The sequence below is a fragment of the Dendrobium catenatum genome, unplaced genomic scaffold (genome assembly GCF_001605985.2).
Source record: "Dendrobium catenatum unplaced genomic scaffold, ASM160598v2 fragScaff_scaffold_862, whole genome shotgun sequence".
NCBI lineage: Eukaryota > Viridiplantae > Streptophyta > Magnoliopsida > Asparagales > Orchidaceae > Dendrobium > Dendrobium catenatum.
This window is the reverse complement of record NW_021319324.1, coordinates 224,565-250,350: the sequence shown is the minus strand read 5'-3', so window position 1 is coordinate 250,350 and position 25,786 is coordinate 224,565. Positions and strand designations below refer to the sequence as shown.

The following is a 25,786-nucleotide window of genomic DNA, read 5'->3' as shown; positions in this document are numbered from 1 at the left end:
AACTCATCATGCAAATGATGGTAGCCTTTGAAAGCATCAACCTTTAAAAGCTTAGCAACGAATAATTGGAATGTTTTATGCTTGATTTTGGCAATAATAGTATTCGCATCCATTTTCACATTCTCATGTTTAGAAGCATTCCTACTCTCCCAAATGTACCAAAAAATCAAGGCAGGAATGATATTACGAATGTGCCCTTTAGTTTTAGAAAACCATTCAGTAAGGATCTCGTTAATAGAAGTAAAATGATAGTTAGAAAATACTTTGAATAAGTTGTCAAAATAAATCCAAACCTTCATCGTGATGGGGCCTTGATAAAATACATGAAGTAAACTTTCAATATGGTAACAACATTGGCATTTTGAAACAATAGAAAGGCCTTTCTTAATAAGCAAAGTATCCACAGGAACATAATTGTGCAAAATTCTCCAAACCAAAATAGAATAAGTAGGGGGAATACTAGCATGCCAGTTAGCAACATTAATGAAGTTATTCGGCAGATTGTTTTTAGTTAACTTCCACACATGTTTAGTACTAAATTTCCCATCATTGGAACAACTGGACAAGATGCAATCCTCCATTTCAGAATGAATAGAAATGTTAACAATTAACTCATCAATGCACAATAGATTAATACTTGGGCATATATGATTAATAATTATCTCGTTAAGGGAGTTGAATACTTCATTTATTTAGCTTCTCAAGAACCTTCATTTTTATCTAAAGAAAATTTTATCGGACCATGCTATAAATATAAAAATCAAATGTACCTTATTTCTAATGAGATGACACTTGATTTGTATCGTAGAAAATTCCTGCAAATTTGTTAGTTATAAACATCACATGAAAAGTACGAGCCACATATTGACTCTCAATATGATGCTTCAATAAGCTATATAATAAAAAATAAAGAAAACATTGGGAGATATGAAGATATAGTCTTTGATGAGTCTGCCTTACAATTTACAAAATATAGAAGAACCTCGCTCCTAACATCAAAGCCTAGAAGTTTTATGCACAACAACCACTTTGGGAAGGTTGTACATGCATGAGTTATCAGCCATAGTTATGGTGCTTAGCATTAAGATAAAGTACAATATGTCAAGAGAATATTTCAACATATTTGTTGGACTACTAAAAAAATTGATTCAGCTAATAACTTAGTACTAGCTAATTTATACATAAAGAAGAAGTTAACTTCTAAATTAGGTTTGAGTTCATAAAAAATAAATTACTACAATAATAATTGTATGTTATATTACTAGAATGATTTGATAAAAATCTCTATTCAAACCAAGAAGTTGAAAAATGAAGTAGAAGGAAATCCTATATAGTAGGTTATTTTATTTATCCGTTATACCATATCTACAAAGACTTTATGTATCCATAAGCTCTACTGGTCATGTGAGATGACATCACAATAGAATTTGAAAAAAAAAAAAGTTCTGATTTATCCATTTGATATTGATACTTGGGAGCACTTTGACTTTATACATTTACAATTCACAATCAAACCACAAAATATTAGACTTTGATCATACATTGATGTTTTATTGCATATAGTTATAATGCATCATCTTATTCATGCTTGCCAATAATACTTGCATCATATAATCTTTCACTAGATTTATGCATGAACACGTTGTATACATTTATCATGCTAATCATACTTGGAATATGAAATACAAAAGTTGAAATTGATATATACTTAGAACTATTAAATGATGACCCGAAGATTTTGTGAGATGATGGTGTATTAACATATGATATTTTAAGTAAACTAAACTTTTAGATGAAAGTAACATAGCTATGGATGATTGGAGTCTGTTGAGCATATGAGATGTTATCAAGTTGGAGCATTATAGCAAATTTGCCTTGCTCATATTATATGGAATTAAGTAATCATTTACACTAAAATATGGATGAAAAAATGTATAGTTTTATCGTGATCATATTTTTCAACATATTGAACATTCAATAAGGAGAAATAAAGATATATTCTTAAATAATATAGTAGAAATTTAATTTCACCGTCCATATTGAGTGGGGATCAAGAAAGTTATTCAAAATGAATAGTCATAATTGTCATATTTTCATGGAGTGTTTGATGCCTACCACATTTAGTAATTTATCAAATGTATTATCAAATCTATTAATTAACTAAGCATTTTCTTTAAAGACTTATGCTCCACATGCTTAAATGATAATACCTTAATGAGAAGTGTGGCGAAGATCTCAACAATTTATACAAACTACAGAAAATATTTCCTCAAAGTTTCATTAAGTCAATGGAGCATTGATCACACATTTACCTTATGAGGTGAGAGTTGGTGGTCATGTTCAAAATTGATGGATGTATCCGTTTGAGAGATATGAAGATATATTTAGTAGTTTATGTTAAATTTGTTTATGTTTATATATTATTTATAGGCTTCAAATACTATAGATATTTAAATAAGATTAATAAAGATTAAATGCCATCTAGAAGGTTCCCTATATGAAGCATATCTATTTCAAGAGACGACACTTTTTACTCTCACTAATTTGAAGCAAATGTTGAAGTTATAGAGCAAGAGTTGTTCATAGTAGAGATGTGAATGTAGGAGAAACAAGTCAATCATCATTATCAATTTTAATATTCATGATAAGGAATAAAAAAATTACATGCCCATAATTCTGAATGATAAAGAGATGAAGGCTACTACATTGAGTTCTTAATAATTAATCAAAGGTTTAGCATTTCTTAGAGTAAGTTTTGCCTATGATGTTATTACGATTGTGATTTTTATTTTATTTTATTTTCTTGCTTCGTATTGATTTCATCAAAGTGAGGGTTTGTTAATTATTTGCCAATATTTGAAACTAGTGCCACAAAAAAGAGTTTCCTATATGATTTAAGTCATATATATAAAATAATTAGGAACCATACAATAATATCATGTTTATCCCAATCTCGAGTATAAAAGAATAACTAAAATAAAAGAAATGAAACATGAGGAATTTTGATCAGCCCCATACTCTTAAAACTATTCATTGACCAAAAATTATTTAAACCACATATAATGAGCTAAACAACCCAGTAGATTACACTAAAATTCTATAATTAGATTCAAAGAACATTAAACAAGTAATATACATATCATTAGCCAATTCATAGCAGTAATAATCATATGATCAATAATAAGTACGTAAATAGTAAAACTCATGTGTAGTAGCAATATAATCTGTAAATAATAAACTAGTATGGTACAAAAGCCAATAAATAGTGAAGAAAATAGTAAATTGGTTTGGGTGTCAAATTAAGCAATTATCAATACTATCAATTAGTAAAGTAATCATATAAAGTGATAAAACCAATGCTTCTATAAATAACTATCAAACTTAGATCAATGCAATAAAATCATATAATAATATACGCATGTTATTCAGTTATTCTACATCAATATCAAATAAGTATTTTAATCACATGCTGCTCAGTATATCACGTGTTTAGTATATCATATGCTCAATATTAAAATAATGAATAAATAAAAATAAATTAGTAGTAGTATTAAATAATATAGATGTCCGTATCGGCAATAGTATCAGCACAATGTTGTTAGTAAAACCAGTGGCAGTGACAGTAAAGCAATATAGTAACAATAAATATGTATAATGATAATAAATCAGTACAGTATCAATAAAACAGTACAGTAATAATGAATCTGTAACATGCATTTTGATGGTCATACTTAAACACATAAGAAGTCCTAGCTATCACGATATTTTTTAGTAGTTGGTAATTAATAATGAGTAACTATTGGCTCAACAAACATAGTCGTAACTCTTTTCCCATTAGCACAGTAATAACTTCGTATAACTCCCAATTACTATATCATTATATTATGTAAATCATTAGATGATAACATTCAATCATATTATTTAAAAGAAAGTTTGTCAGCCCACCATTTATATACAGGTCATTCAATCTCCAGCCAATGGGACAAGCAATCTTTACTTATTTTTTACATACATTATAATAAAAACAATAACAACAAACTATTATCCAATCACATATATTTTTTTCATTCTCAATGCTTATATCAATAATATTCTTAAATAAAATACACAATTTTTATACAATATAAATCATACAAAATTTAATAACTTTTATTTTATAAGGAGAAATTCATAAATATTACATTAAAAATTTTTAGGATAATTAGAATAAAAAGTTGTGTGATAAATATTTAATAAATATGGAGAAAATAGTTCTAGCAAGAATTAAATAGTTAAAATTGAAATATTTGAAAACAAAGATGGGATTAAAGTCACCTAACTTTTTTTTTTTATTTTATTTTTTTTCATTTTTTTTAAGTCACCTAACTTGATATGAACAATTTTTGTAAAGCGGCAAAGCTATCAAAAGATAAAAAATTTAGATTTATCTTTCTCTCTACTCGATGTAATTCAAACAGGAATTCAAAATTTTTTATTTTTATTTATTTTTAAAAATTCAGATTATTATAATCTACCAACCTTAGAAAATTGTCATTCTCGACATTTCCCTTAAGGATTTGGGCAGAAAAATTTATATAAAAAAATTTGTACGAACAAAACTCAAATTGAATTGAAAATCAAATCATGAATCAAAACTCATCAAACTCAATCAATTCCTCTTAAGGATTTTGGGAGAAAAATTTATATAAAAAAATTTGTACGAACAAAACTCAAATTGAATTGAAAATCAAATCATGAATCAAAACTCATCAAACTCAATCAATTCCTATCATATGGTTCATTCAACCACATATCATTCACTTATGCAATCAATTATGGATGCAAAATAATGCACCTTAATCTATGCAATCTACCTGACTCATAATTAATTTTTTATAGCTCTAGTAACAATTTAATCAATTCTTCTAATAATAATACTTTGAGGACAATTGTAATGCCTTAGAATATAATTTGGAAGAATTCATTCTTTTATCTTTTATTATACAACAATCAAAACTATTTAATATCATATATTAGTAATACATAGTTGAAACAAATTATATAATTCAAAATATCCATATATATATATATAAGAAATAGAACCTGAAGAAACATGATCAATCTCACACTCTTTAATCACTTCACTGGCCTAAAACTATTTAAACCTTATATAATGAGCTAAACAACCCAATAGGTTATACTAAAATTCTATAAATGGATTAAAAGCATGATAAAGAATTAATACATATATCATCAATCAATTCAAAACAGATAGTCATATAATCAAGAATAAATATAAAAATAGTAAAACTTACATACAATAATAGTAAAATCTATAAATAATAAAATAATATTGTACAAAAACTAATAAATTAGTGGGGAAATCAGTAAATTGATATGGGTATCGAATTAAACAATCATCTTATCAGTACTATTAATCAGTAAAGCAATTATATAAAGTAGTAAAAATTAAAGCATCAATAAAGAATTGTCAAACTTAAATTAATACAGTAAACCCCTATTACATATTATTTAGTTATATATTCTATATTACTATTAAATTAATAGTTTAATCATATCGTGCTCAGTATATAACATGCTTAATATATCATATACTTAGTAGTAGTATAGTGAATTAATAATAATAATAGTAATAGTGAATTAGTAGTAGTATCAAATAGCATCGACATCTATATCGACAATAATATCAGTACAGTGTGTTTAATAAAATTAGTGGCATAAATAGTAAAGCACTAAACTAATATTAAATATGTACAATGATAATAAATAAATATAATATCAGTAAAAATTATATATTAATAATAAATCTATAATATCAATTTGATGGTCACACTTAAAAAAGTAAGAAGACCTGGCTATCATGATATTTTTTAATAGTTGATAATCAATAATTATTGGCTCAATAAATAGAGTTGTCACTCTTTATCAGTCGGCACAGTAATAACTCATAACTCCCAATCATTGCATTATTTATCATGTAAATCAGTAGAGGATAACATCAAACTATAATATTTAAAGAAAAGCTCGTCAGCCCACCATCTTATACATGTCATCCAATCTCTAACCAATAGGTTAACCACTCTTTACTTATCTTTGACACATATTATAATAAAAATAATAGGTTAACCATAATAATAAATCTATAATATCAATTCAATGGTCACACTTAAATAAGTAAGAAGACTTGGCTATCATGATATTTTTTAATAGTTGATAATCAATAATCAATAATTATTGGCTCAATAAATAGAGTTGTCACTCTTTATCAGTCGGCACATTAATAACTCATAACTCCCAATCATTGTATCATTTATCATATAAATCAGTAGAGGATAACACCAAGCTTAGTATTTAAAGGAAAGCTCGTCAGCCCACCATCTTATATAGGTCATCCAATATCTAACCAATAGGTTATCCACTCTTTACTTATCTATAAAACACATTATAATAAAAATAATAGCGACCAATTATTATCCAATCACATATATATTTTCATTCTCAATGCTTATATTGATAATATGCTTAAATAAAATACTTATTTTTTTGTATAATATAAATTATATAAAATTCAATAACTTTTATTTTGCTTGGTGAAATTAAAAAATATTGCAGTAAAAATATTCAGGATAATCAGTACAAAAAGTTATGGTAAAAGTTTAATAAATATAGAGAAAATAATTCTGAGGAGAATTAAATAGTCAAAATTGAAATCTTTAAAAACAAAGATAAGATTAAACTCACTTACCTCGATCAAAATAATTTTCAACAAGCAGTAAAGCCATCTAAAGAAAAAAATATAAATTTATCTTTCCCTCTACAACATTAGAATTTAAACAAGAATTCAAAATTTTTTTCTTTTTTAATTATTTTTAGAAATTAAGATTATTATATAGCTTCTATAAATCATTCATATAACTCATTATCAAGTAAAAGAAATTAAATATCATGCGTATTGAAATATTTCACTATATTCATTCGCCAAAATTACATTTACTCTAGGTCTATTCATTTTAAGAGAAAATACGATTTTCAAATCAAACTAAATTCTATCCAAGTAACTCTAATTCTATCTATTTTCCTTCAGAATTCTCTGACATTAGTTTTATCAACTCATATAATGGAATTTATTATCCTTCATGGCACATGTTCAAATCATATAAAGCCTTTTTTCAATAATTTCTTCTTCAATAGATGCCACTCCAATCTCTAATAACTTCATATTATGTGTAGGATAAGTTCTTCATATTATGGATAACATGAATCAAAGAAATTGAATGTGTAACCGATTGGCACAAGGATGAAATATATTAATATATGTGTTTGTTAATGTGAATTTTTTCATCCATACAGCCTGTCAACTGCCTTGCTTTATCTCAGATGGAAGATTTTATTATTCATGTTCTAAATAGAAATAAAGTGCAATTCACACTAGATGAGGTAACTGTTGATCTATATCGCAAAGGATTTGTTCCAAAATTTTGGTATTGGATTTCTCAAGGTGAGTATGAGCTATATTTCAATTATTGATGTGGCATATCTATAAGTTCTAATATATATAGCTGAGGAAGAAAATATTTGAACCCACGGGGACTTAGTTTATAATGCAACTTGGATATAATTTGAATAATATATAGAAGAGTCATCAAATAAGGATGCACAAAACTTCTGTGATTTGTTGAATGCTTCTTAATAATCAATTTAGAAGAGCTGCAATACTCACTCAGAGTTATCTATTACTATGAATATGTTAAGCATAAAAATAGAATATAATATCCCTATGATTATTTTAATCAATTTATTCGGCTACTTAAAGAGACCAACTCGACAGATAATATGATTCATATAGATTTATATCAGACTAAGAAATTGATTTAAAACTTGGTTTGACATATATAAAAATAGATTATTATGTTAATGGATGCATATTATATGATAAAGATGATATATTAGAGATTGTATGTCTCCATTGTAATGGACCAAGATTTAAACTAAAATCTAGAAAAATAGGAAAGTACAAGGAGGTACCAATCAATAGGATATTTTATTTACCCATAATTCCTAGACTGTAATAGTTTTTATTGGTTGATAAATGTTTTTTTAGACTGAGTACATTCTTAACATGTATGTACTAAGGACATTCTTAACACTGCTAAGATAGTTTGAGAAATAATTTTTCACCTAACACATTTTGTGCAAGTTTTATCAGTAAAAATAGTCTACGTATAAGATATGGTACATCATATGGAGTAGGTTTGACACTCATGTTCCTTGGAAGAAAATCCCAAAGGAAGTGCATAACTTTTGGTTCAAGGAGTTTAAGGTTAGTCATTAATTAGCAAAATCATTTTATATTATATATTTTTAATTAACCTAACAAAAATATTTTATATTATATATTTTTATATATAGAAAAATTTTTACTTGTTGCCTGAACATAATAATATCATTAGAAAAATTTTTTAGAGGCATCAATCAACTCGCCTATGAGATATATTTACAAATATTAGGAAGTTAGGCAAGTGACATTTCTAAACTGGTGAGAGTGTATGGGCTGAGCTAAACAATTCTTGGGACAACCTTAATTATATAAGAAGGAGAGACAAAAATAGATAGAACAAAACTTTTGACATTTTGGGCATGTGTAGTTCACTCCATACTAGGGGCTTAATTCAACACACTGAGCACAAACGATGTTTGATAAGAATTTTAACATATTTAAATAATTTATTTAGTTATGAATGTTAATATAAGTTTATTGTAGAAAGAGCTGGTGGTTAGAGAATCGACCTCTATTGAGTTGCATAGTCATACCCACAAGCGGCATGAGGATCTCAATAATGAGTTCATGAGTGAGCAAGGAGAGCTTACATGAGTATACAAGTTTAATATTTTAAGTGTCATGTGTAAATTGATTAATATTGTATTAACTTTTATAAGAAAAGTATACACAACTTTGAGAGAGCTAGACTAGAGCAGGTGAGGGTTCCTTTGGGGGATCTACAGATTATTCTGACTACCGCACTTGGTTGCAAGTGGTAGTTGGAATGCATGAAGGATGGGTTTATGGATTTGGCTCGCAAGCTTACACATAAACCTCTGGTTGTTCCAGCTTCTCAGCATGCAACCAAGATACTTTGTATAGCCAACATGTGGTTACCCTTATATCAAAGCCAAATTAAGTTTGAAAATCACAAGCTAACATACAAATGCAGATGCATATGCAGCAAAGTCAAATATTGGAGGAGTTATAGAGAATGAGAGAGTAGCACAAAGGAAAATAGCTAGCATCGACATAGGAGGAGAATTACAAAACAAATTATGATTAAACTTTTTATTATTACTGGATATTTTATTATTATGTTTTTGTACATTTTATGGTCTATTTTTATTGTGTAATAAATTTTATATTTATTTTAGAACTATTTGCTAATTACATAATATTTTTTTAGGATCAAATGTCTTATTTCATATAACATTAGTCTTTATGTTTGAAGCTGAAATATGAGTATGATATATGTATATTTTATAGAATTGTTGTTTTGTATAATATTTAAGAGGAATGACTATTTTTTATTTATGGTATAGAATTTTAATGGATTTTTGATGGATTATCCATTGGTAACGATGATACGACGAATAGTTATAATATTTTTTATGAAATAGTTCCACTAGAAATTTTGATAGCTATTACATCGATAAGACCCACCAATTATCTCAGCGAAAATAACTGAGAGCTTGATCACCAGTAATTCTGACATCCATATTCAGTCAAAAAAGCCAGTGGAAATACCGTCGGAAACAATAACATGGAACCGTCATTTATGAGAGTGCATTTTTGCCATAAATCCATTAGTGATTCCACTAAAAATAGTTCAAGCAAATTTATTTCTATAAAAAAGGTATTTTTTATGTGCATTTTACTTTTTTGAAAGTCAATTTTCCTAGTGTATAATGTCCATTTCCAGTGGATTTTTGCCATCAAAACTATTAATTTTACCTTTAGTGACCATGCAAGTTTGGATATGTTATAGTATTGATTATTTTCAATAATTTGATATGATTTTATTGTATTTTAAATATAAAACTGAATGATATCAGATACATGATATAATAACTTTCCATGATACATGTTATAACTCAAAATTTTGAAAATTGCATTTTACTTACAACAATCATGAATTTATTCAGGAGTCACTTAAAGCCAAAATGTTATAACGATAGAAAATAAAAATACTACTGAGTAATAATTCATAATTTATAAATAAAACTAAATTACTAGATATTATGTAAAATCTCATTATGAAACTTTAATTGAATTGAATCACTATTTTTAGATGCTAAAATAAATTTTTTACTAGGTAAAAATTACTATTTTTTTTAAATCACCTAGAAAAAAGTTTTTAGAATATACTCAAAATGTTCATAATCATAATCTCTATAACATATAAAAAGTTATATGATGAAAATTTTATCAAAATAAAGTTATCCTCATTTTTTTTATAACGGAAATACAAATTTGATAAAAAAAAATAAAAAATACAAAATTATTGAAGTCTAAAATAGGCAAAACGTAACATACCTTGAGATGAGCAAATTTTTCAACTGGGGCCGATAAACTAAAATCGCTCTATGACTGCTAAAACCCAACTTCCTTTGTCTCTCCCCTCTCTTTTTTTTCTCATTTCTCCCAACCATTTCTCTATTAAAATAAATGGCCTAAAATGGCTTTAGTGAATATAAATGCTTTTAAATTTTATATAAAATAAAATTATAATAATATTATTATTTTAATTTTTAGTATAAAATTCATATAAAATTTTTTTTATGGAATTTAAAAAATTATGGAAAAATATTTATAAAATAGCTCATTTTATTTAAAAAATTTTGGTAAAATAAGTTTACAAAACGGACACCTGAAAGTCCCAAAACCTCCACTTGTACTGATAGGTGCCAATTTCGTAGGACAATTCACCAGTGCCCAAAAATTATGAAAAAATTAGAGAAACTAAAATACAATAATAGAGATGTTATGGTTTTAGTATAAAATTCCTAGAAATTATTTTAGGGATTCCAAAAATTGTAGAAAAATATTCATAAAATAGCTCATTTTTTTTGGAAAATTTTGAATAAATTAGTCAGTAAAATGGAAACAAGATGGTCCCAAAACTTTCACTTGGTACCAATTTTTTAAGGAAATTCACCAGTGTCCAAAAAATTATATATAAATTAGAGAAACTAAAATACAACAATAGAGATTTTATGGCAAAGTTTTGGGTCATATCGAGTCGAGTTGTGATAATACCCTACTGATCCACGTGATTCACTAATTGAGAATTATAAGTGCATGAACAAAATACCCTTAAAATATACTCATTAATATCTGAATAATGATATGGACACTACTACAAATATTGTACTGATCTTATGACTGATACTAATAATGTTTACTATCATTAAGATTATTTAACGTTATTAATCATGATACTAATATTATTACTGGCATTAATACTGTTGACTATTATTGATAATGTGACTGATGATGTAATGGATTGAGTTGTGATAAACTATATAATGATAAATTAATACAGATAATCAGTATAGATATTGATGCATATATTTTTTATATGATTTATAGCATATTATTCTCTTTTATTTTATTTTAATTTTAGTTGTAATATTTTAGTTACTTAGTGTGTTATATGCTCATTACATAATTTTATATGTTATTAAGAAAGGATAAGGATCCTATGATAAGAGGCTCTAGACAACATACATAATTTTTATGCATGCAATTTTAGACAAAATATAATCATGTTTCTTTCTGTTGTTCATTAATAAGCTCTAGTTAAAATGAAAAATAGATGTAATTCTTCTAATATAGATCTTGGAGTGTGACATTCCATCTCACTCTCCTCTAATTCATGCTCGGGATACTGGCCCTTTTTCTTTCTATTTTGGCTTAAGTATGATCATAGCTCGATCTGCTTATATCCCAATATGTTGTTTTAGTATTTGGCTTATATCTCTTTGGTGATAGCAGCAACCCTCTAGTCGATCATATCATCAACTCCACTATCACCAAAAGTTATTGAGGTAGATGTATTAGTTTCATATGCATACGCCTGAGAACCTAATCCATACACCCTTTTCTTTTGTCTCCCTCCAATAGCTTGTGACCACATGTTATACTCATAGTATTACGTCGATACCAAAATACATGAATAAAAATCTCTCTAAACATGAAAAATAATTTCTATGTAACACGATCTATGAAGTTATACAACTTTGAGTAAAAAAAAAAACTCTCTAAACTCGAAATAACATGAATTCTAACAGTTCAAATTGTGTTAAAAATGAACCGAGTCAAAATAATGATTTTTACTTTCTTAATCTTGAATAAATGGACAGAAATAAACAAGAAATCACTTGGATCGACAAATGGGGGCAAAGCACCCGTCAGCTTTGTCTCTAGGCAAAAAAATGTGAAAGTGAAGAAGCAATGTGTGTTGGGGCGAAACAGAGCCTTCTCCGCAAATTTTTCGATCAAAAATAAATATTTATCAGTGGTGGGTAATCATACGGAAAAAGCGACAGGAGGAGTAAAAATCGGCAGAATTTCTTGTGAAAATTTTTCATCAAAAATTTTGCTGGTATTCGATGATTTCTTTTGTAGTGATGGAGCTGGCCTCAAGTTATTTATGTGTGTGGGGACTTCTCATTTAATGGTAAAATGATAAAATCTCCCTCTTCCAAGAAGAATATTCTAACACAATGCTAAGGCATAACAAAAAAGGGTTAAATTTCAAAATAACTTTCCACTATTCATATATGATCATTTTAGTCTCAAAGTATAATATTGCTCTAATTTAATCCCCGTTATACAAAATTGATCCAAAATGATTTCCTTTGGGATTAAATTGGGATACATTTTGAAAAGTCAAGGGACTAAATTGGAATCAATTATTCATCACAATTACAACATGAGAGACAATTTTGGAACAATTTTGCATAGTCAATGGACTAAATTGAAGCATCATAATACTTTGGGACTAAATTGATCATACATGAATGATCTAGAGACTATTATGAGATTTTTCTTAATTAAAAAAATAATAACAAAATAGTAAAGTGTATTGTCTTAATTGTCGCAAAGCTAATGTAATGTAAACTAGACAACCCTAAAAGAATAAATTGATAAATCAAGATTATACTTTATAAATGATTTATGTAAATTAAGAAACATGATATTTTCAACTAGTATATTTTAAATAATTAATTTTGAAAATTTACATAAGATTCTGCAATTGAACACAAATTTTGTTTTGTTTTGTTTATAAACTTAAAAATATATATTTTTTTCAATCCAAACTAATAATAAAAGTCAAAATTTATGAATTTGATTGCTTAGATGATGAGTTTGATTGCTCAAAGCTCAAATAAGATAATTAATTAGCTACTGGTTTGCTAACTTTAGCTAAATTCATTATTTTAGTAATCACATTCAAAATTCATTAAAATTAAAATTCACTCTTAATTCTGGCTAAACTTTATCTCAGTCAATGAAGGCTTAGTTTGGGGCAACTTCAACTTTCTTATTATTTTTTATAATAATTTTTTAGTACAAAAAATTTTAATTCAAAAAATTTTGTCCTAAAAATCTACTTTAAAATTTAATAAGAAAGTAGTCCCAAATGAAGCCATAATCTTTGATTAATTTCCCCTTAATAATTACCCTATGATGACCACTTGTTAACCTTAAATCTAGCCAAGTAAATCATAAATAAGAAATATTATAAAATACAAATTACTTAAGGAAAGAAAGAATTGGAGGCACCAAAGAAAATAGATTGGCTTCTCCTCCCTATATCCCTCTTTCACCCAGCCACTAATCCCAATCAAGCCATAGCTAATAAACCATATTTTGACCTTAAAAACATCAACCACAACTTTCATATATATTGAATCCTAACACCCTACTAAGACCAACTGACCAACTAAATATTCTGAACGCATAAGCAATGACATGCATGTAGGCGTGCACTACTTTCAAAGCTTTCTCCCTAAAAAGCCTTGTGATAAAAGCCATGAATTCTCTTCCAAGACTCTTCCCTCTGCATCTTCAGCTGCTTGTAGAAGTTAGTAATGAACATCTCTGCCTTAGAAAACAGCTCTTGAGCATTTAGTTTATCTCCCAACTCTGCTTCCATTACCCCCTCTTCTTCTTCCTCCTGCTCATATTCAGACTTCGTCTCCTCTTCTACAGTCTCGTAGCTACCAATGAAAAAAAGGCTAGGAACTGATGGGCACTTCTTCAACTTGTTCACTGCTATTGTTGCACTTGCCACTATCTTCTCGGCCATCGCCGCCGGCTTCTTCATGACTGCTACTTCTTTCATCCCCCCAGTTTCGATACCGCCATCACTCGTTGGCAAAAAAACTTCGACGGCAAGGGATGACGATATCGCTGGCTTCTTTTCATCGCGAGGGTTAGAAATGGCAGCGTGAAAGCCAGCTTCAATACCAAGAGAGAGGATTAAGATGTTGAGGAGGAAGTAGAGGTAGGAAGGCCTCATAGAGGAGGACACAAAAGGAATGACGAGGAGAAGGAGAAGGAGAACTGTTGCTTTTACAAGTTGAAACTTGTTCATCTTCTCCATATTTACTCGGAGAGAAAGATTGACAGAGGTTGGGTCAGTTGAAGTACTGCAGAGCTCTTGTGAATTTGTAATGCATATATAAGTAGAAGGAAATAAATTAATGGCTTTTTTGTTTTTATTTACTCCTTTATTTTTCATGAGTAACTGATCGATATATTACACTATTGACAACAGGATAAGGTCGGTGAGAGAATATTCGGTTGCTTTGCTACTTCTTAGGAGAGCTTTGAAGAATATCTTCATCTTCACTTTTTCTTCCATGATCTACTTTTGTTTCTATTCTCCATATGAAGTTCTATCCACTTGACTCCTCGTAGTAGAGCTCTGGACCTCATTAAAAATTGAGATAGCTTAGAGTGATATATATATATATATATAAATCAAAGCTAAAGGGTTGCAAATAGGAGGGAGAAAACCCCCCATATAATCCAAGCTACAATGGTTTCGTCTGGAGCGTAATTTTAGCAGTAATAGTCCTAGTGAGGGGATTGTGACTTTGGGCGATCAAGTCATTAATAAGAGTACACGTTTTAGGTATCTTGGATCTATTGTTCAGAGTGATGGTGAAATAGATGGGGATATTATCAGCAGAATTCAAGTTGGATGGTTGAAGTGGCGGAATGCATCGGGCTTGTTATGTGATAGAAATGTACCCCTCAAACTTAAGGGAAAATTCTATAAGATGGTGGTGAGGCCTGCAATGCTTTATGGTGCCGAATGTTGGCCATTAAAAGAGAAGCATAATACTAAGTTAAGTGTGGCAGAGATGAGGATGCTTAGATGGATGAGTGGCTTTACCCTTAGAGATAGGATACGAAATGAGCATATACGTGAAAAGGTTGGAGTAGCTCCAGTAGAAGATAAGATTAGAGAGAGTCGCCTTAGATGGTTTGGTCACATAAAAAGGCGGCCTTCCGACGACCCAGTTAGGAGAGTAGAGGTATTAGATTTGACTTGTGTTAAGAAAGGTAGGGGTAGACCTAAAAAGACTTGGTTAGAAAATATTAGGAATGACCTTTCTTTATTAGATTTAAACGAGAATTTGGCTTTTAATAGGACACAATGGAGAAAAAGGATTCATGTAGCCGACCCCACGTAGTGGGATAAAGGCTTGATGTTGTTGTTGTTGTTGTTGTACTTAATATAAGAAAATTAGATATAACTATTTTGTACTTAAAAATCCTGAATCCTAATATAATTCAAATATATTTTATATTAATGTTTTTTAAACAAACTGGCTTATGAGCTAATGAATCTAGTTGGTTCTAACTCAAGCTTGAGTCGTTAGCTCATCAAGCTCGGCTCATGGGTCATTTACCGAACCGAGTCTAAGCTGACTCACGAGTGGGCTTGACTCCTTACACCCCTAATTATAATATTTAATAATTTTAGCATTTTTTTCCTTTTAATATTGATTCTTCATCGTGCATGCATGCTTCAATCGGATTACCTTATCTTTAGGTTATTTGGGGGTCAATTTCTTATTTCACCTTTATTCCTTTGTTTCTTAGGTAAATATCTTATCACTGTATTCACTGTGACAAAGAAACTACGAAGAATTCTTTAATAAAATTCTCATAAGCAAAAGGTGAATGCGATTTGTTTTATATTGGAATTATTTCTGTTATATCATCGAAAAATTATCTTGATCGAGCGTGAATCTCGAGGCAAAAATCAAATTGGAAACTTCAAAAATTAATTCTGGGATCATTTGAACTCCGATTTCAACAAACTTACAATCGAACTGATCGTCTCAAAAATACGAACCCAACGACACCAAATTCAGCTCAATCCAAGCCCAAATGGGTTCGAATCAAAGGCCTGAAGCACATGCGGAAGGTTCAAGCCATAATTTTGGTTACCAAAGGGCTTCCAAAAATGACATGCTTATAGTCGAATCGAGCGGCTCGATGAGACAAATCCAACGAGTCCAAGATTGTTGAATTTCGATATCATTAAGATCTTCAAATGTTTAACAAACGGTCCACGATCAAGGGATTCAATATCTATCGTCCATCCAAATCACTCCAAATTTGCCCTTGATCCTCCTCCTATTTACGGGTCATGCAATCATCAAAAAACTATAAATAGCCCATCTTTTCTCTTGAGAGGGGGAGGAGAGCCCAAGCAAGGAGAAGCAAGAAGAAGACGAGAAAAAGAAGAAGAGAATATTAGGAGGGAAGAAACTCCTCGGCCACCGCCAAGATTCTGCCCGACTTTCACGGGACGCCAAAATTCTCCCCAACTTCTAAGTGACGCCGGAATTCTGTCAGACTTCCAAGTGACACCAGAATTCCGCCCGACTTCCATGGGACGTCGGAATTCCACTCGACATTCCAGTGACGCCGGAACTTTGCGACTCTGGAGTTTTGCCCGAATAGCTTCTAGCGCCAGAGTTCTCCGGCCGCTAACTGAATTCAGATTTCTACCCAATGACGGATCTCCACTCATTGCCAGATTTCTACCTGGCACTAGACTTCTACCTGTTATCAGACTTTCGTCAGATAACTATCCAAAGTGGGATTTCTATCCATAGCTGGACTTCTACATAACGCCATTCTTATGATCTCCGTCATCAGACAACGGACCTTCCGACCTCCGTCACCAACCGACTACGGTCCTCTTGACTTACGTCGTCCACCAACTACAGTCTTTCCGACCCCGTCGCCAGTCGACTATGGTCTCTCTAACTTACGTCATCTACCGACCACGACCTCTGTCGCTAGCCGACTATGGTCCTTCTAGTTTATGTCGCCCACCAACTACAGTCCTTTCGACCTCCGTCGCAGGTCAACTATGGTTCTCTTGACTTACATCGCCCACCAACTATAGTCCTTTTGACCTCCATCGCTCGCCGACTACAGTCCTTCTGACTTATGTCGCCCGCCGACTACGGTCCTTCCGACTTATGTCGCCCATTGACTACAGTCCTTCCGACCTCGTCGCTTGTCGACTATGGTCATTCTGACTTACGTCGCTCACCGACTACAGTCCTTTAGACTAAATAAACACGTCAGTATTGATTCTTTATATTCTCATCATTTAATGTACTTTATAAGATGTATATCAAGTCAAGGCCTTCCCCAAAGGAAGGATCACATTTGTAATCAACTACAATACTAGTGGATTCATTAAAACTGGGCTAGGCCCCATGGTTTTTCCCTTTTTTAGGGGGTTTTCATGTAAAAATTTTGGTATTTCTACTGAATGATGTACCTGTTCTTTTTAACTATGTGTGTATTGGATCTTCGTATAATGCTAAATAGGGGGGCAATTGATATGTCACCAAAAATTAGTCTCGATTAAGCATGAATCTCAAGGAAAAATCAAGTTGGAAACTTCAAAAATTAAATCAAAGACCCTATGAATTATGATTTATGCAAACCTATAGTCGAATTGAGTGTCTCAGAAACACGAACCCAACGACACCAAAATCGATCAAATCCGAGCCCAAATGAGTCCAAATCAAATACTTGAAGCACTTTTAGAAAGATATAAACACAATTTGGGTTACCAAACGATCTCCAATTGTGACATGCTTCTAATCGAATCGAACGGCTTGATGAGACGAATCCAATAAGCCCAAGATCATCAAATTCCGATATCATTAAGAAAGTCAAAGGTCTATTGAATGGTGCATGATCGTAGGAATCAAGATCGGTCGTCCATCCAAATCACTCCCAATTTACCCTTAATCTTCCACTTATTTACAAACCATGCCACTCAAGAATTCTATAAACAGAATCCCATTTCCTTTTGAAAGGAGGAGGAAGCCAAGAGAGAAGAAGGAAGAGAAGGAAGGAAACTCCAGTCACCTAACTCTTATTCGACCACTGCCAGAGTTCTGCCGCACCACTGCCGTACCACCAGGGGATGTCAAAGTTCTACCGCACCACCGTTGTATCACCAAGGGACGTTGAAGTTCTGCCGCACCACCGCCGGACCACCAGGGGATGCCAGAGTTCTGTAGCATTGCCGCCGGACCACCAAGGGACGTCGAAGTTCTTACGCACCACCACTGGACCACCAAGGGATGTCAGACATCTGCAACACTATTGCCAAACCACCAAGGGAAGTCAGAGTTCTACCACACCATTGGGGACCACCAAGGGAAGTCAGAGTTCTGCCATACCATTGTGGACCACCAAGGGATGCCAAAGATTTTTAGCACCACCGTAGGACCACCAAGGGATGATGGAGTTCTATCAAACCACCACCAAACCATCAAAGGACAACAAAGTGCCACCCGAAGTCGGAGTACCCCCTGATGTAGAAGTGCCACTATTAGGCCACCGCCTGACACTAGAGTGTTGCCGGACCACCACCTAACATTGGAGTGACGTTGGAATTTTGCAAAACTCTCAATTGATATTTGTAATCTGGTCGTCTTTAAGGAAGAGTCAGACCATTGTAATTTACTCAAATTCTAGTGGAATCATCTTCACTTGGGCCAAGCCCCATAGTTTTTCCCTTTTCTAGGTTTTCCACGTAAAAAATATTGTGTTCTCTGTATGTGAGTTGGATATCCGTGCAACGCAAAGACATAGAATTACAACTCTATCGCCACAAATATTCTAGCCTGCAATAGTCTAGCGTCGTCTGTGGGAACGTCATTCTTGACTGGGGGGCAACTATTGCTCCCAATCTCAAAAGATTGCTCAAGTCAACATCCTGATATTATCCATTAATGCATCAATTTTATGGGAATTAGATCCTAACTAGAGGGCAACCTTAACTCCAACTGTGGTCAAGAAGATCCCTCCATACTTTCAAAATCAATATGATATATTAGGAAACTCCCGATAAATGCAAGGATGATTCCGATAAATTTCAAGCCACATAGAGTCTCCTGCTGGACTTCTACTCCTTGGGCAATATCTTAATCTCGACCTCAAAAAGGCATTAACATTTTAAAGATAAACCATTTTTTTACCTTGGATTTAGGATACATGTGGTATTTGCCCCCTCCTAATAAAAGAAAAATTGATCCCAAGGGAATTCAATTTGACATCTTCCACACAGGTTAAAGTCATCGAGCAAGGCTCTAACATATAACCTTAGATAAGTCAAACATCCTAGGAGGATGTCAATCAAATCTTAAATCATTGATTCGAGAAATACATAGTATTTATTGTGTTTCAATCATTGGATGATTGATCCCAGGGGGATTCGATCTGACCTCTTCCACACAAGTTAACATCATCGAGCAAAGGCCTGATATATAACCTTGGATAGGTCATACATCTTTGATGAATTCTCTTGGGCTCTTCCATATAAGTTAACGTCATTGAGCATGGCTCTAACATACAACCTCGAATAGATCATGCATCCTTGATGGATTCCCACGACCTCTTCCATATATGTTAACGTCATCAAGTAGGGCTCTGACATATAACCTTGGATAGGTCGCACATCCTTAGTGGATTCTCTCAACCTCTTTCATATATGTTAACGTTATATAACATCAAACGAGTCATATATCTTTGGAAAATTCTATGCTCTATTGCCTGATGACGGACTTTCATTGGACTTCTACCCGACGCCAAACTTCTTCGCATCGCGAGACTTTCGTCGGACTTCTGCCTGATGTCGAGCTTCTTCCCGTTGCTGAACTTCTGCTCATTGTGGGACTTTTATCGAACTTCTGCTTGAAACTAAGTTTCCTCCTATCGCTGACCCTATGCCCATCACAGGACTTTCATTGGAACTTCTACCTGATGTTGAACTTCTTACTGTCGTTGAACTTCTGCCCGTCGCGGGACTTTTATCAGACTTATACCCAACGTCGTGGGAATTCCTTCGGTCGTTGGACTTCTACCCTTCACAGAACTTTCATCGGAACTTCTACCCGATGTTGAACTTCCTCTTATCGTTGGACTTCTACTCGTCACGGGACTTTTATCTGACTTGTACTCGACATTGAACTTCCTCCCGTCGTTGGACTTTTACCAGCCACGGGACTTTCGTCGGACTTCTACCCAATGCTGAACTTCCTCCCATCGTTGGACTTCTGCCCATCACGGGACTTTCGTCGGACTTATACTAGACGTCGCGGGACTTCCTCCAGTCGTCGGACTTCTGCCCGTCACAGGACTTTCGTCGGAACTTCTACCTGACGTTGAACTTCTTACCGTCGTTGGAGTTCTACCCACTGCGAAACATTCATTGGACTTATACCCGACGTCGCAGGACTTCCTCCGGTTGTTGGACTTCTTCCTGTCGTAGGACTTTCATCGAAACTTCTGCCTGACGCTGAACTTCCTCCCGTCATTGGACTTTTGCTCGTCGCGAGAATTTCATTGAACTTCTACCCGACGCTAGACTTCCTCCTGTCATTTGACTTCTGTCTTTTGCGGGACTTTAGTCGGAATTCTAGCTAATGCTAAACTTCCTCTCGTCGTTGAACTTTTGCCCGTCGCAGGACTTTTATCGGACTTCTACCCTACACTAGATTTCCTCCTGTCATTGTACTTCTGCCCGTCGTCAGATTTTTCGTCATACTTCTACACGATGCCCTACTTCTGCTCGTCACTGGACTTTCGATCTCCCTCCTGACAACGGCTTACCCTCCTACTACAGTCTTTTCAACCTCCATCGCCAGTAATGGTGAATGCAACATCATCTGATTTAGCTCCCTTGCTAGACCCCCCTCTCATCATCATTCTGTGCAGCAAGACGTAAATCTCGTTTGGTCATCAAATCTCTTGAAGGATGGTCATTGCCCGTGATGACCTATATATAGAAAGAGACGAAGAAAGATGAAATTCCTACTCAATGAGGGGCCCTAGAGCTGAACAGAGGATACCCATTTGAACAGAGCTAGGGGAATGCCTCAGCTTGAGAAAGATGAGAAGAAAGTGTAGGAAATTCCTACTCAATTAGGGGCCCTAGGACTGAACAGGAGATACCCATCTGAATAAAGCTAGGGGAAAACCTCAGCTTAAGAAAGAAGAGAAGAGAGGGAGAGGCGCAAATTTTCAAGCCCCGAAGCGGGGTATTTATAGTTGCAAGAAGAGACAAGATAAAAAGTCTCCCTAGAAATTTCTATAAAAAATTAAATACATTTTAGAATTTTAAGAGGCAAAAATTAATTATATTCATAAATTTATAAGAATTCAAAAGGCCATTTCATAAATTTTTGAAATTTTAAAAGTCAAAAAATTAAGTGAAATAATGGGAGGGGAATTTCCAAAGCTTTTTTTTTAGAATTTCTTAAAATATTTTTGGATTTGAGAAGGCAAATCACTAATAAAATAAAATAAAATAAAAAGTTATAATTTGAGATGGCATAACAGCCATCTCAATTAAAATGTGATGCAGCAACAGTTTCACCGCCTCAACTATTAAGGGTGCGTTTGGGACGGCTTTACTGTTGCTGTGCTTCACAAAAAACTGTTAAACGGACGTTTGGGGCATTATGGCAGACCCACATTCGAAAAATTTCTGCGGCCCGTCCCTGCTCCCTGCGACCTTTCACTGCCTCCCGCGGTCCACTGCTTTCCGCGGCTTCGAAGGGAAAAAATGTCGCAAATGCCCCATTCGTGCGAGAGTGCTCGATTATTTCGATCTTCCTCATCTTCGCCGCGTTGCTTCCCGCCTAGGTCGTTGCTGCTCTCTACCCGCTCTCCAAGGCTTCGAACTTGTGTACTCCGACTTACTCGCCGGAGCATGCATTTGAACTTACTTCAGACATGTGTACCCGTTCGTGGTAGCTAGACAGCTTGTAGCACGTCATTAAGTTGGAAACTTCAAAAATTCAATCGGACCGATTTCAACATTAATTATATATATATATATATATATATGTTTAATTTAATAAATTTATTTAATGACTATCATATATGATGTAATATTTATACTTTTAATTGTATATATCATTAATTCAGTAGATGAGACCTTAATTTTTTTTATTAAACTCTCCTAAATTATCTTCAAAATTCTCCTCATAAGCTCTTTTTCTTCTTATATTATTTCAATAGCGTGATCAAAATTTTTTTTATCAAAGGAGATTAGCCAAATAGTTTATAAATCAATCCACTAAAAATAATTTATAGGGATTAATATTTTTCTTATTTATATTTAATGGTGTTAATTCAAATTCTTTTATGATATATTTAAACATATACCATTGAATTCAATAATTAAATAAAATTTTCTTTTTTTATTTAAAATTTTAAAATATGAATTCATATTAATTTATTATTTATCTAATTAATAGTTCACTTATTAAACTCCACTCTCGTCAAATTATAATTTTTTCTTCCCCTTTTAAGCCTAAATTCCCACTTCAACTTTTTATTGGGTTTGCAATTCGTTTATCTCTCTCTCTTTTCTCCCATGGACGCATACTCTTCTTTTACATACCTCATTTCTTTCTTAGTTGTTGTCGTTTTTCTTCCTGGCAGAAATTACTGTGTCGTCGGCACCACTGATTCTCCGATTGGCTTCTTCTCATGTCGGATAGTAGGTTGCTCTTCCTCCTTTCCATTTCTTTTCCTCTACGGTGTTCTTCTCCTCTCTACAGTGTTCTTCTCCTCTACTCCTCTCTGCTTCCTTGATTTGCATGAGAACCATTACCTCTTAACTGATTTCCTGAAAAACAAACTGCGTTTCAGGGTTAGCCTTTTTCTTATGATCAATAAGTAGCTTATCAGTTTTCGGCAATAACTAGCTTATCAGGTTCTATTAATAAGCTCAGGCAGATCTCCTTCCTACAAGAATAGTGGGTACAACATAAAGAATTGGGATGCCTTAAGAGTTTTTATTGAGTAAATGTCCAAGATAGTTCATAGACTTGTAGGTGCATCTATTTTAGTCTCAAATTCTTCTAAATTTTAAATTTAGTCCATCAAAATATCAAAATTTAATCAAATTGGTTCTATTGTCAATTTGCCTTTCCTTTGATCATTTACTAGGTTCTTATTCAAGATTTAGAATTTTCCTTTTATTGAGAATTTGTAATGAGAAATTAACATTTTCATTATTTTTTGCATAAATAGGGATTTTTAATATCAGATTGGGAAGGCATTGATAGGATAACCACGCCTGCTCATGCCAACTATACTTTCTCTATCCAGGCCAGAATTCTAGCAGGAATTGACATGGTTAGTTAATCTTTTCTATCACAAAATTCATAATAACATTATATCATCACAAAATTCAAAATAGCATTATATCATGGGTCCTTAAAACTTCTTTGTTTTCTCTCATTTTGGTTTTGGAAAATGTTTCAGATAATGATTCCATTTGACTATCCTGAATTCTTCGAAGACTTGACCACTCTTGTAAATAAAATCATAATTCCAATGAGCAGAATTTATGATGCTGTTCGAAGAATTCTTCGGACAAATATAAAACACGGTCAAATTAACATATTTTGATCAAATTTTAGTTAAGATGATTAAATCTATACTACTATTAAAGTGTCGCTTATGAATCTTCCCACATAACATCCTAAACGTTCATTGGAAAACCTTAAACGAATCTCCATCGTTAATTTGTTTTTACTTTTTGTTTCTCTTCATATAATCCCATCTTCTGAAATGGCGCATTCCATCTGCTCACGATCGACCTAATGTCTAGCTTTTCTTCCTTTCATTATTCCTTCTTTGTATCAATGCATCCCTACACGCCACCAAATATTAGTCTTTTCTTCCTCTTGTTATTTCTTCTTCGTATCAACGCATCCCTACACGAAATGGTGCATTCCGTTCTTATATAGAATTTCATCTGCTCGCAAGCAAATCTCCCACAGGTCTGTTCTTCCTCTCGTCGGTGCCTGCGAATGTTCTTCTCGCCGAACCTACCAACAATCCCCATTTCAAAAGGTGAACTTAATAATGCTCTTTTCAATTTCTTAAGTTGATTTTTTTTAAAAGCCATTGCTTATTTTTTATTCTTAGAAATCAATGCTTCCTTTTTAGATATGGAAATGGTTAAATTACTCATTTAAAAATATAAAGCTTCTTGACTAAAAGTAAATTCTCCATTTGAATCAATCTTACTGATGTAGCCCAATCAGATAAAGCAATCATCAAAGCATGATATTCTCGATTAAAAGCACGAACCAAAACTCAGTGTTGTTTATTTTTATCATTTTGAGAACTTTGATTAGGATGCCGATCTCATCAAACAATACTTTAAAATTTAGTAAAAGCTGAGAGATGGTTATGCTACTTTTACTTCAATGATGCAATCTTGTTCTCCAAAAATTGAATTCGTGTCTCATTTGTTATTGAGTGGAAAAAATATCCGCTCAACAAATAAGTTAAGTTCAGGTTTTTTCATATTTAATATCTGAAATAATTTTGAGGAACTCTAGATAAATATTTAAACTTCCTAAAGTAGCATCGTATGTTGTACATATTTGTTACACATATCATTGTGTTTATGTACACATAGAAATCCCAATACTGTTTTAGCTCATGTTAAAATAGTTGATATTAGCTTACCTCCATTTATTAATTTTGTTAGATAAGACCTGCATTTATTACAAATAGCTTGCTTCATATGGTTCGCTAAAACACAAAATCATATCAGAAATGAGATCCATAGTCGTTATTTCTTTACTGAACTTTATCTTTGTTAGTTCACCTTTGTAATTCATAAGTCAAAGCCCTGTTGATTTATAGAAAAGTTTGCACATTAAATTTATCAAGTTAGCCTTGTAATGAAACTTTCATAGTGCATGTCTTTACTATCATATCAAATATTGATTGCTTATTCTTTCTTTTATTTGTTGGAACACAGGTGGGGGCTTGATAAATTTCCAAAAGAAACACCTCTTGTTTTCTACAAGGGTGGAAAACCGATAGTCCCTCCTCTTGAAATTTTAAATGGACTTGAATTGGTTTTATTATATTTTTAAGATTGTTGATTTATTTTCATGAATTTGACTAATTGAAATAGTCCCTATGAAATGGAGATTTTAGGAAGAGTACCATGCTTGCTCTATTCGGTTCTTGGCCAAATTAATACTAGGAGAAATAACTGAAATATGCTTGGTTCCATCATTTTTGAAACTACACTCTACCAGAATGGGATCTGAACTAAACTGAGTTAGAACTGATTAATTCAGTTAGATTCTCATGTTAAAATTTAGACAACCTGCTCATTTACTCAGACAAAAT

The 25,786-nt window shown here is 32.4% G+C and overlaps 2 protein-coding genes across 2 annotated transcripts; one reads left to right on the top strand and one right to left on the bottom strand.

Annotated features, from left to right (window-relative positions):
- Window positions 1-13,770: 13,770 nt before the first annotated feature.
- LOC110105884 lies at window positions 13,771-14,745 on the bottom strand. Its single transcript, XM_020835563.2, has one exon. The coding sequence runs from the start codon at window positions 14,655-14,657 to the stop codon at window positions 14,061-14,063; it is 597 nt and encodes a 198-aa protein (XP_020691222.2). The 5' UTR covers window positions 14,658-14,745; the 3' UTR covers window positions 13,771-14,060.
- Window positions 14,746-22,934: 8,189 nt separating this feature from the next.
- Window positions 22,935-24,481, top strand: LOC110105897. Its single transcript, XM_028697068.1, has 2 exons — window positions 22,935-23,273; window positions 23,657-24,481. The coding sequence occupies exons 1-2, from the start codon at window positions 22,995-22,997 to the stop codon at window positions 23,768-23,770; spliced, it is 393 nt and encodes a 130-aa protein (XP_028552901.1). The 5' UTR covers window positions 22,935-22,994; the 3' UTR covers window positions 23,771-24,481.
- Window positions 24,482-25,786: the final 1,305 nt, after the last annotated feature.

Bases quoted from the DNA above. Each gene is read 5' to 3' on its own strand.
- LOC110105884 (XM_020835563.2), bottom strand. From the start codon at position 14,657: ATGGAGAAGATGAACAAGTTTCAACTTGTAAAAGCAACAGTTCTCCTT.
- LOC110105897 (XM_028697068.1), top strand. From the start codon at position 22,995: ATGGACGCATACTCTTCTTTTACATACCTCATTTCTTTCTTAGTTGTT. The intron at 23,274-23,656 runs GTTAGCCTTTTT...TTGCATAAATAG, and splicing joins AAAACAAACTGCGTTTCAGG to GGATTTTTAATATCAGATTG.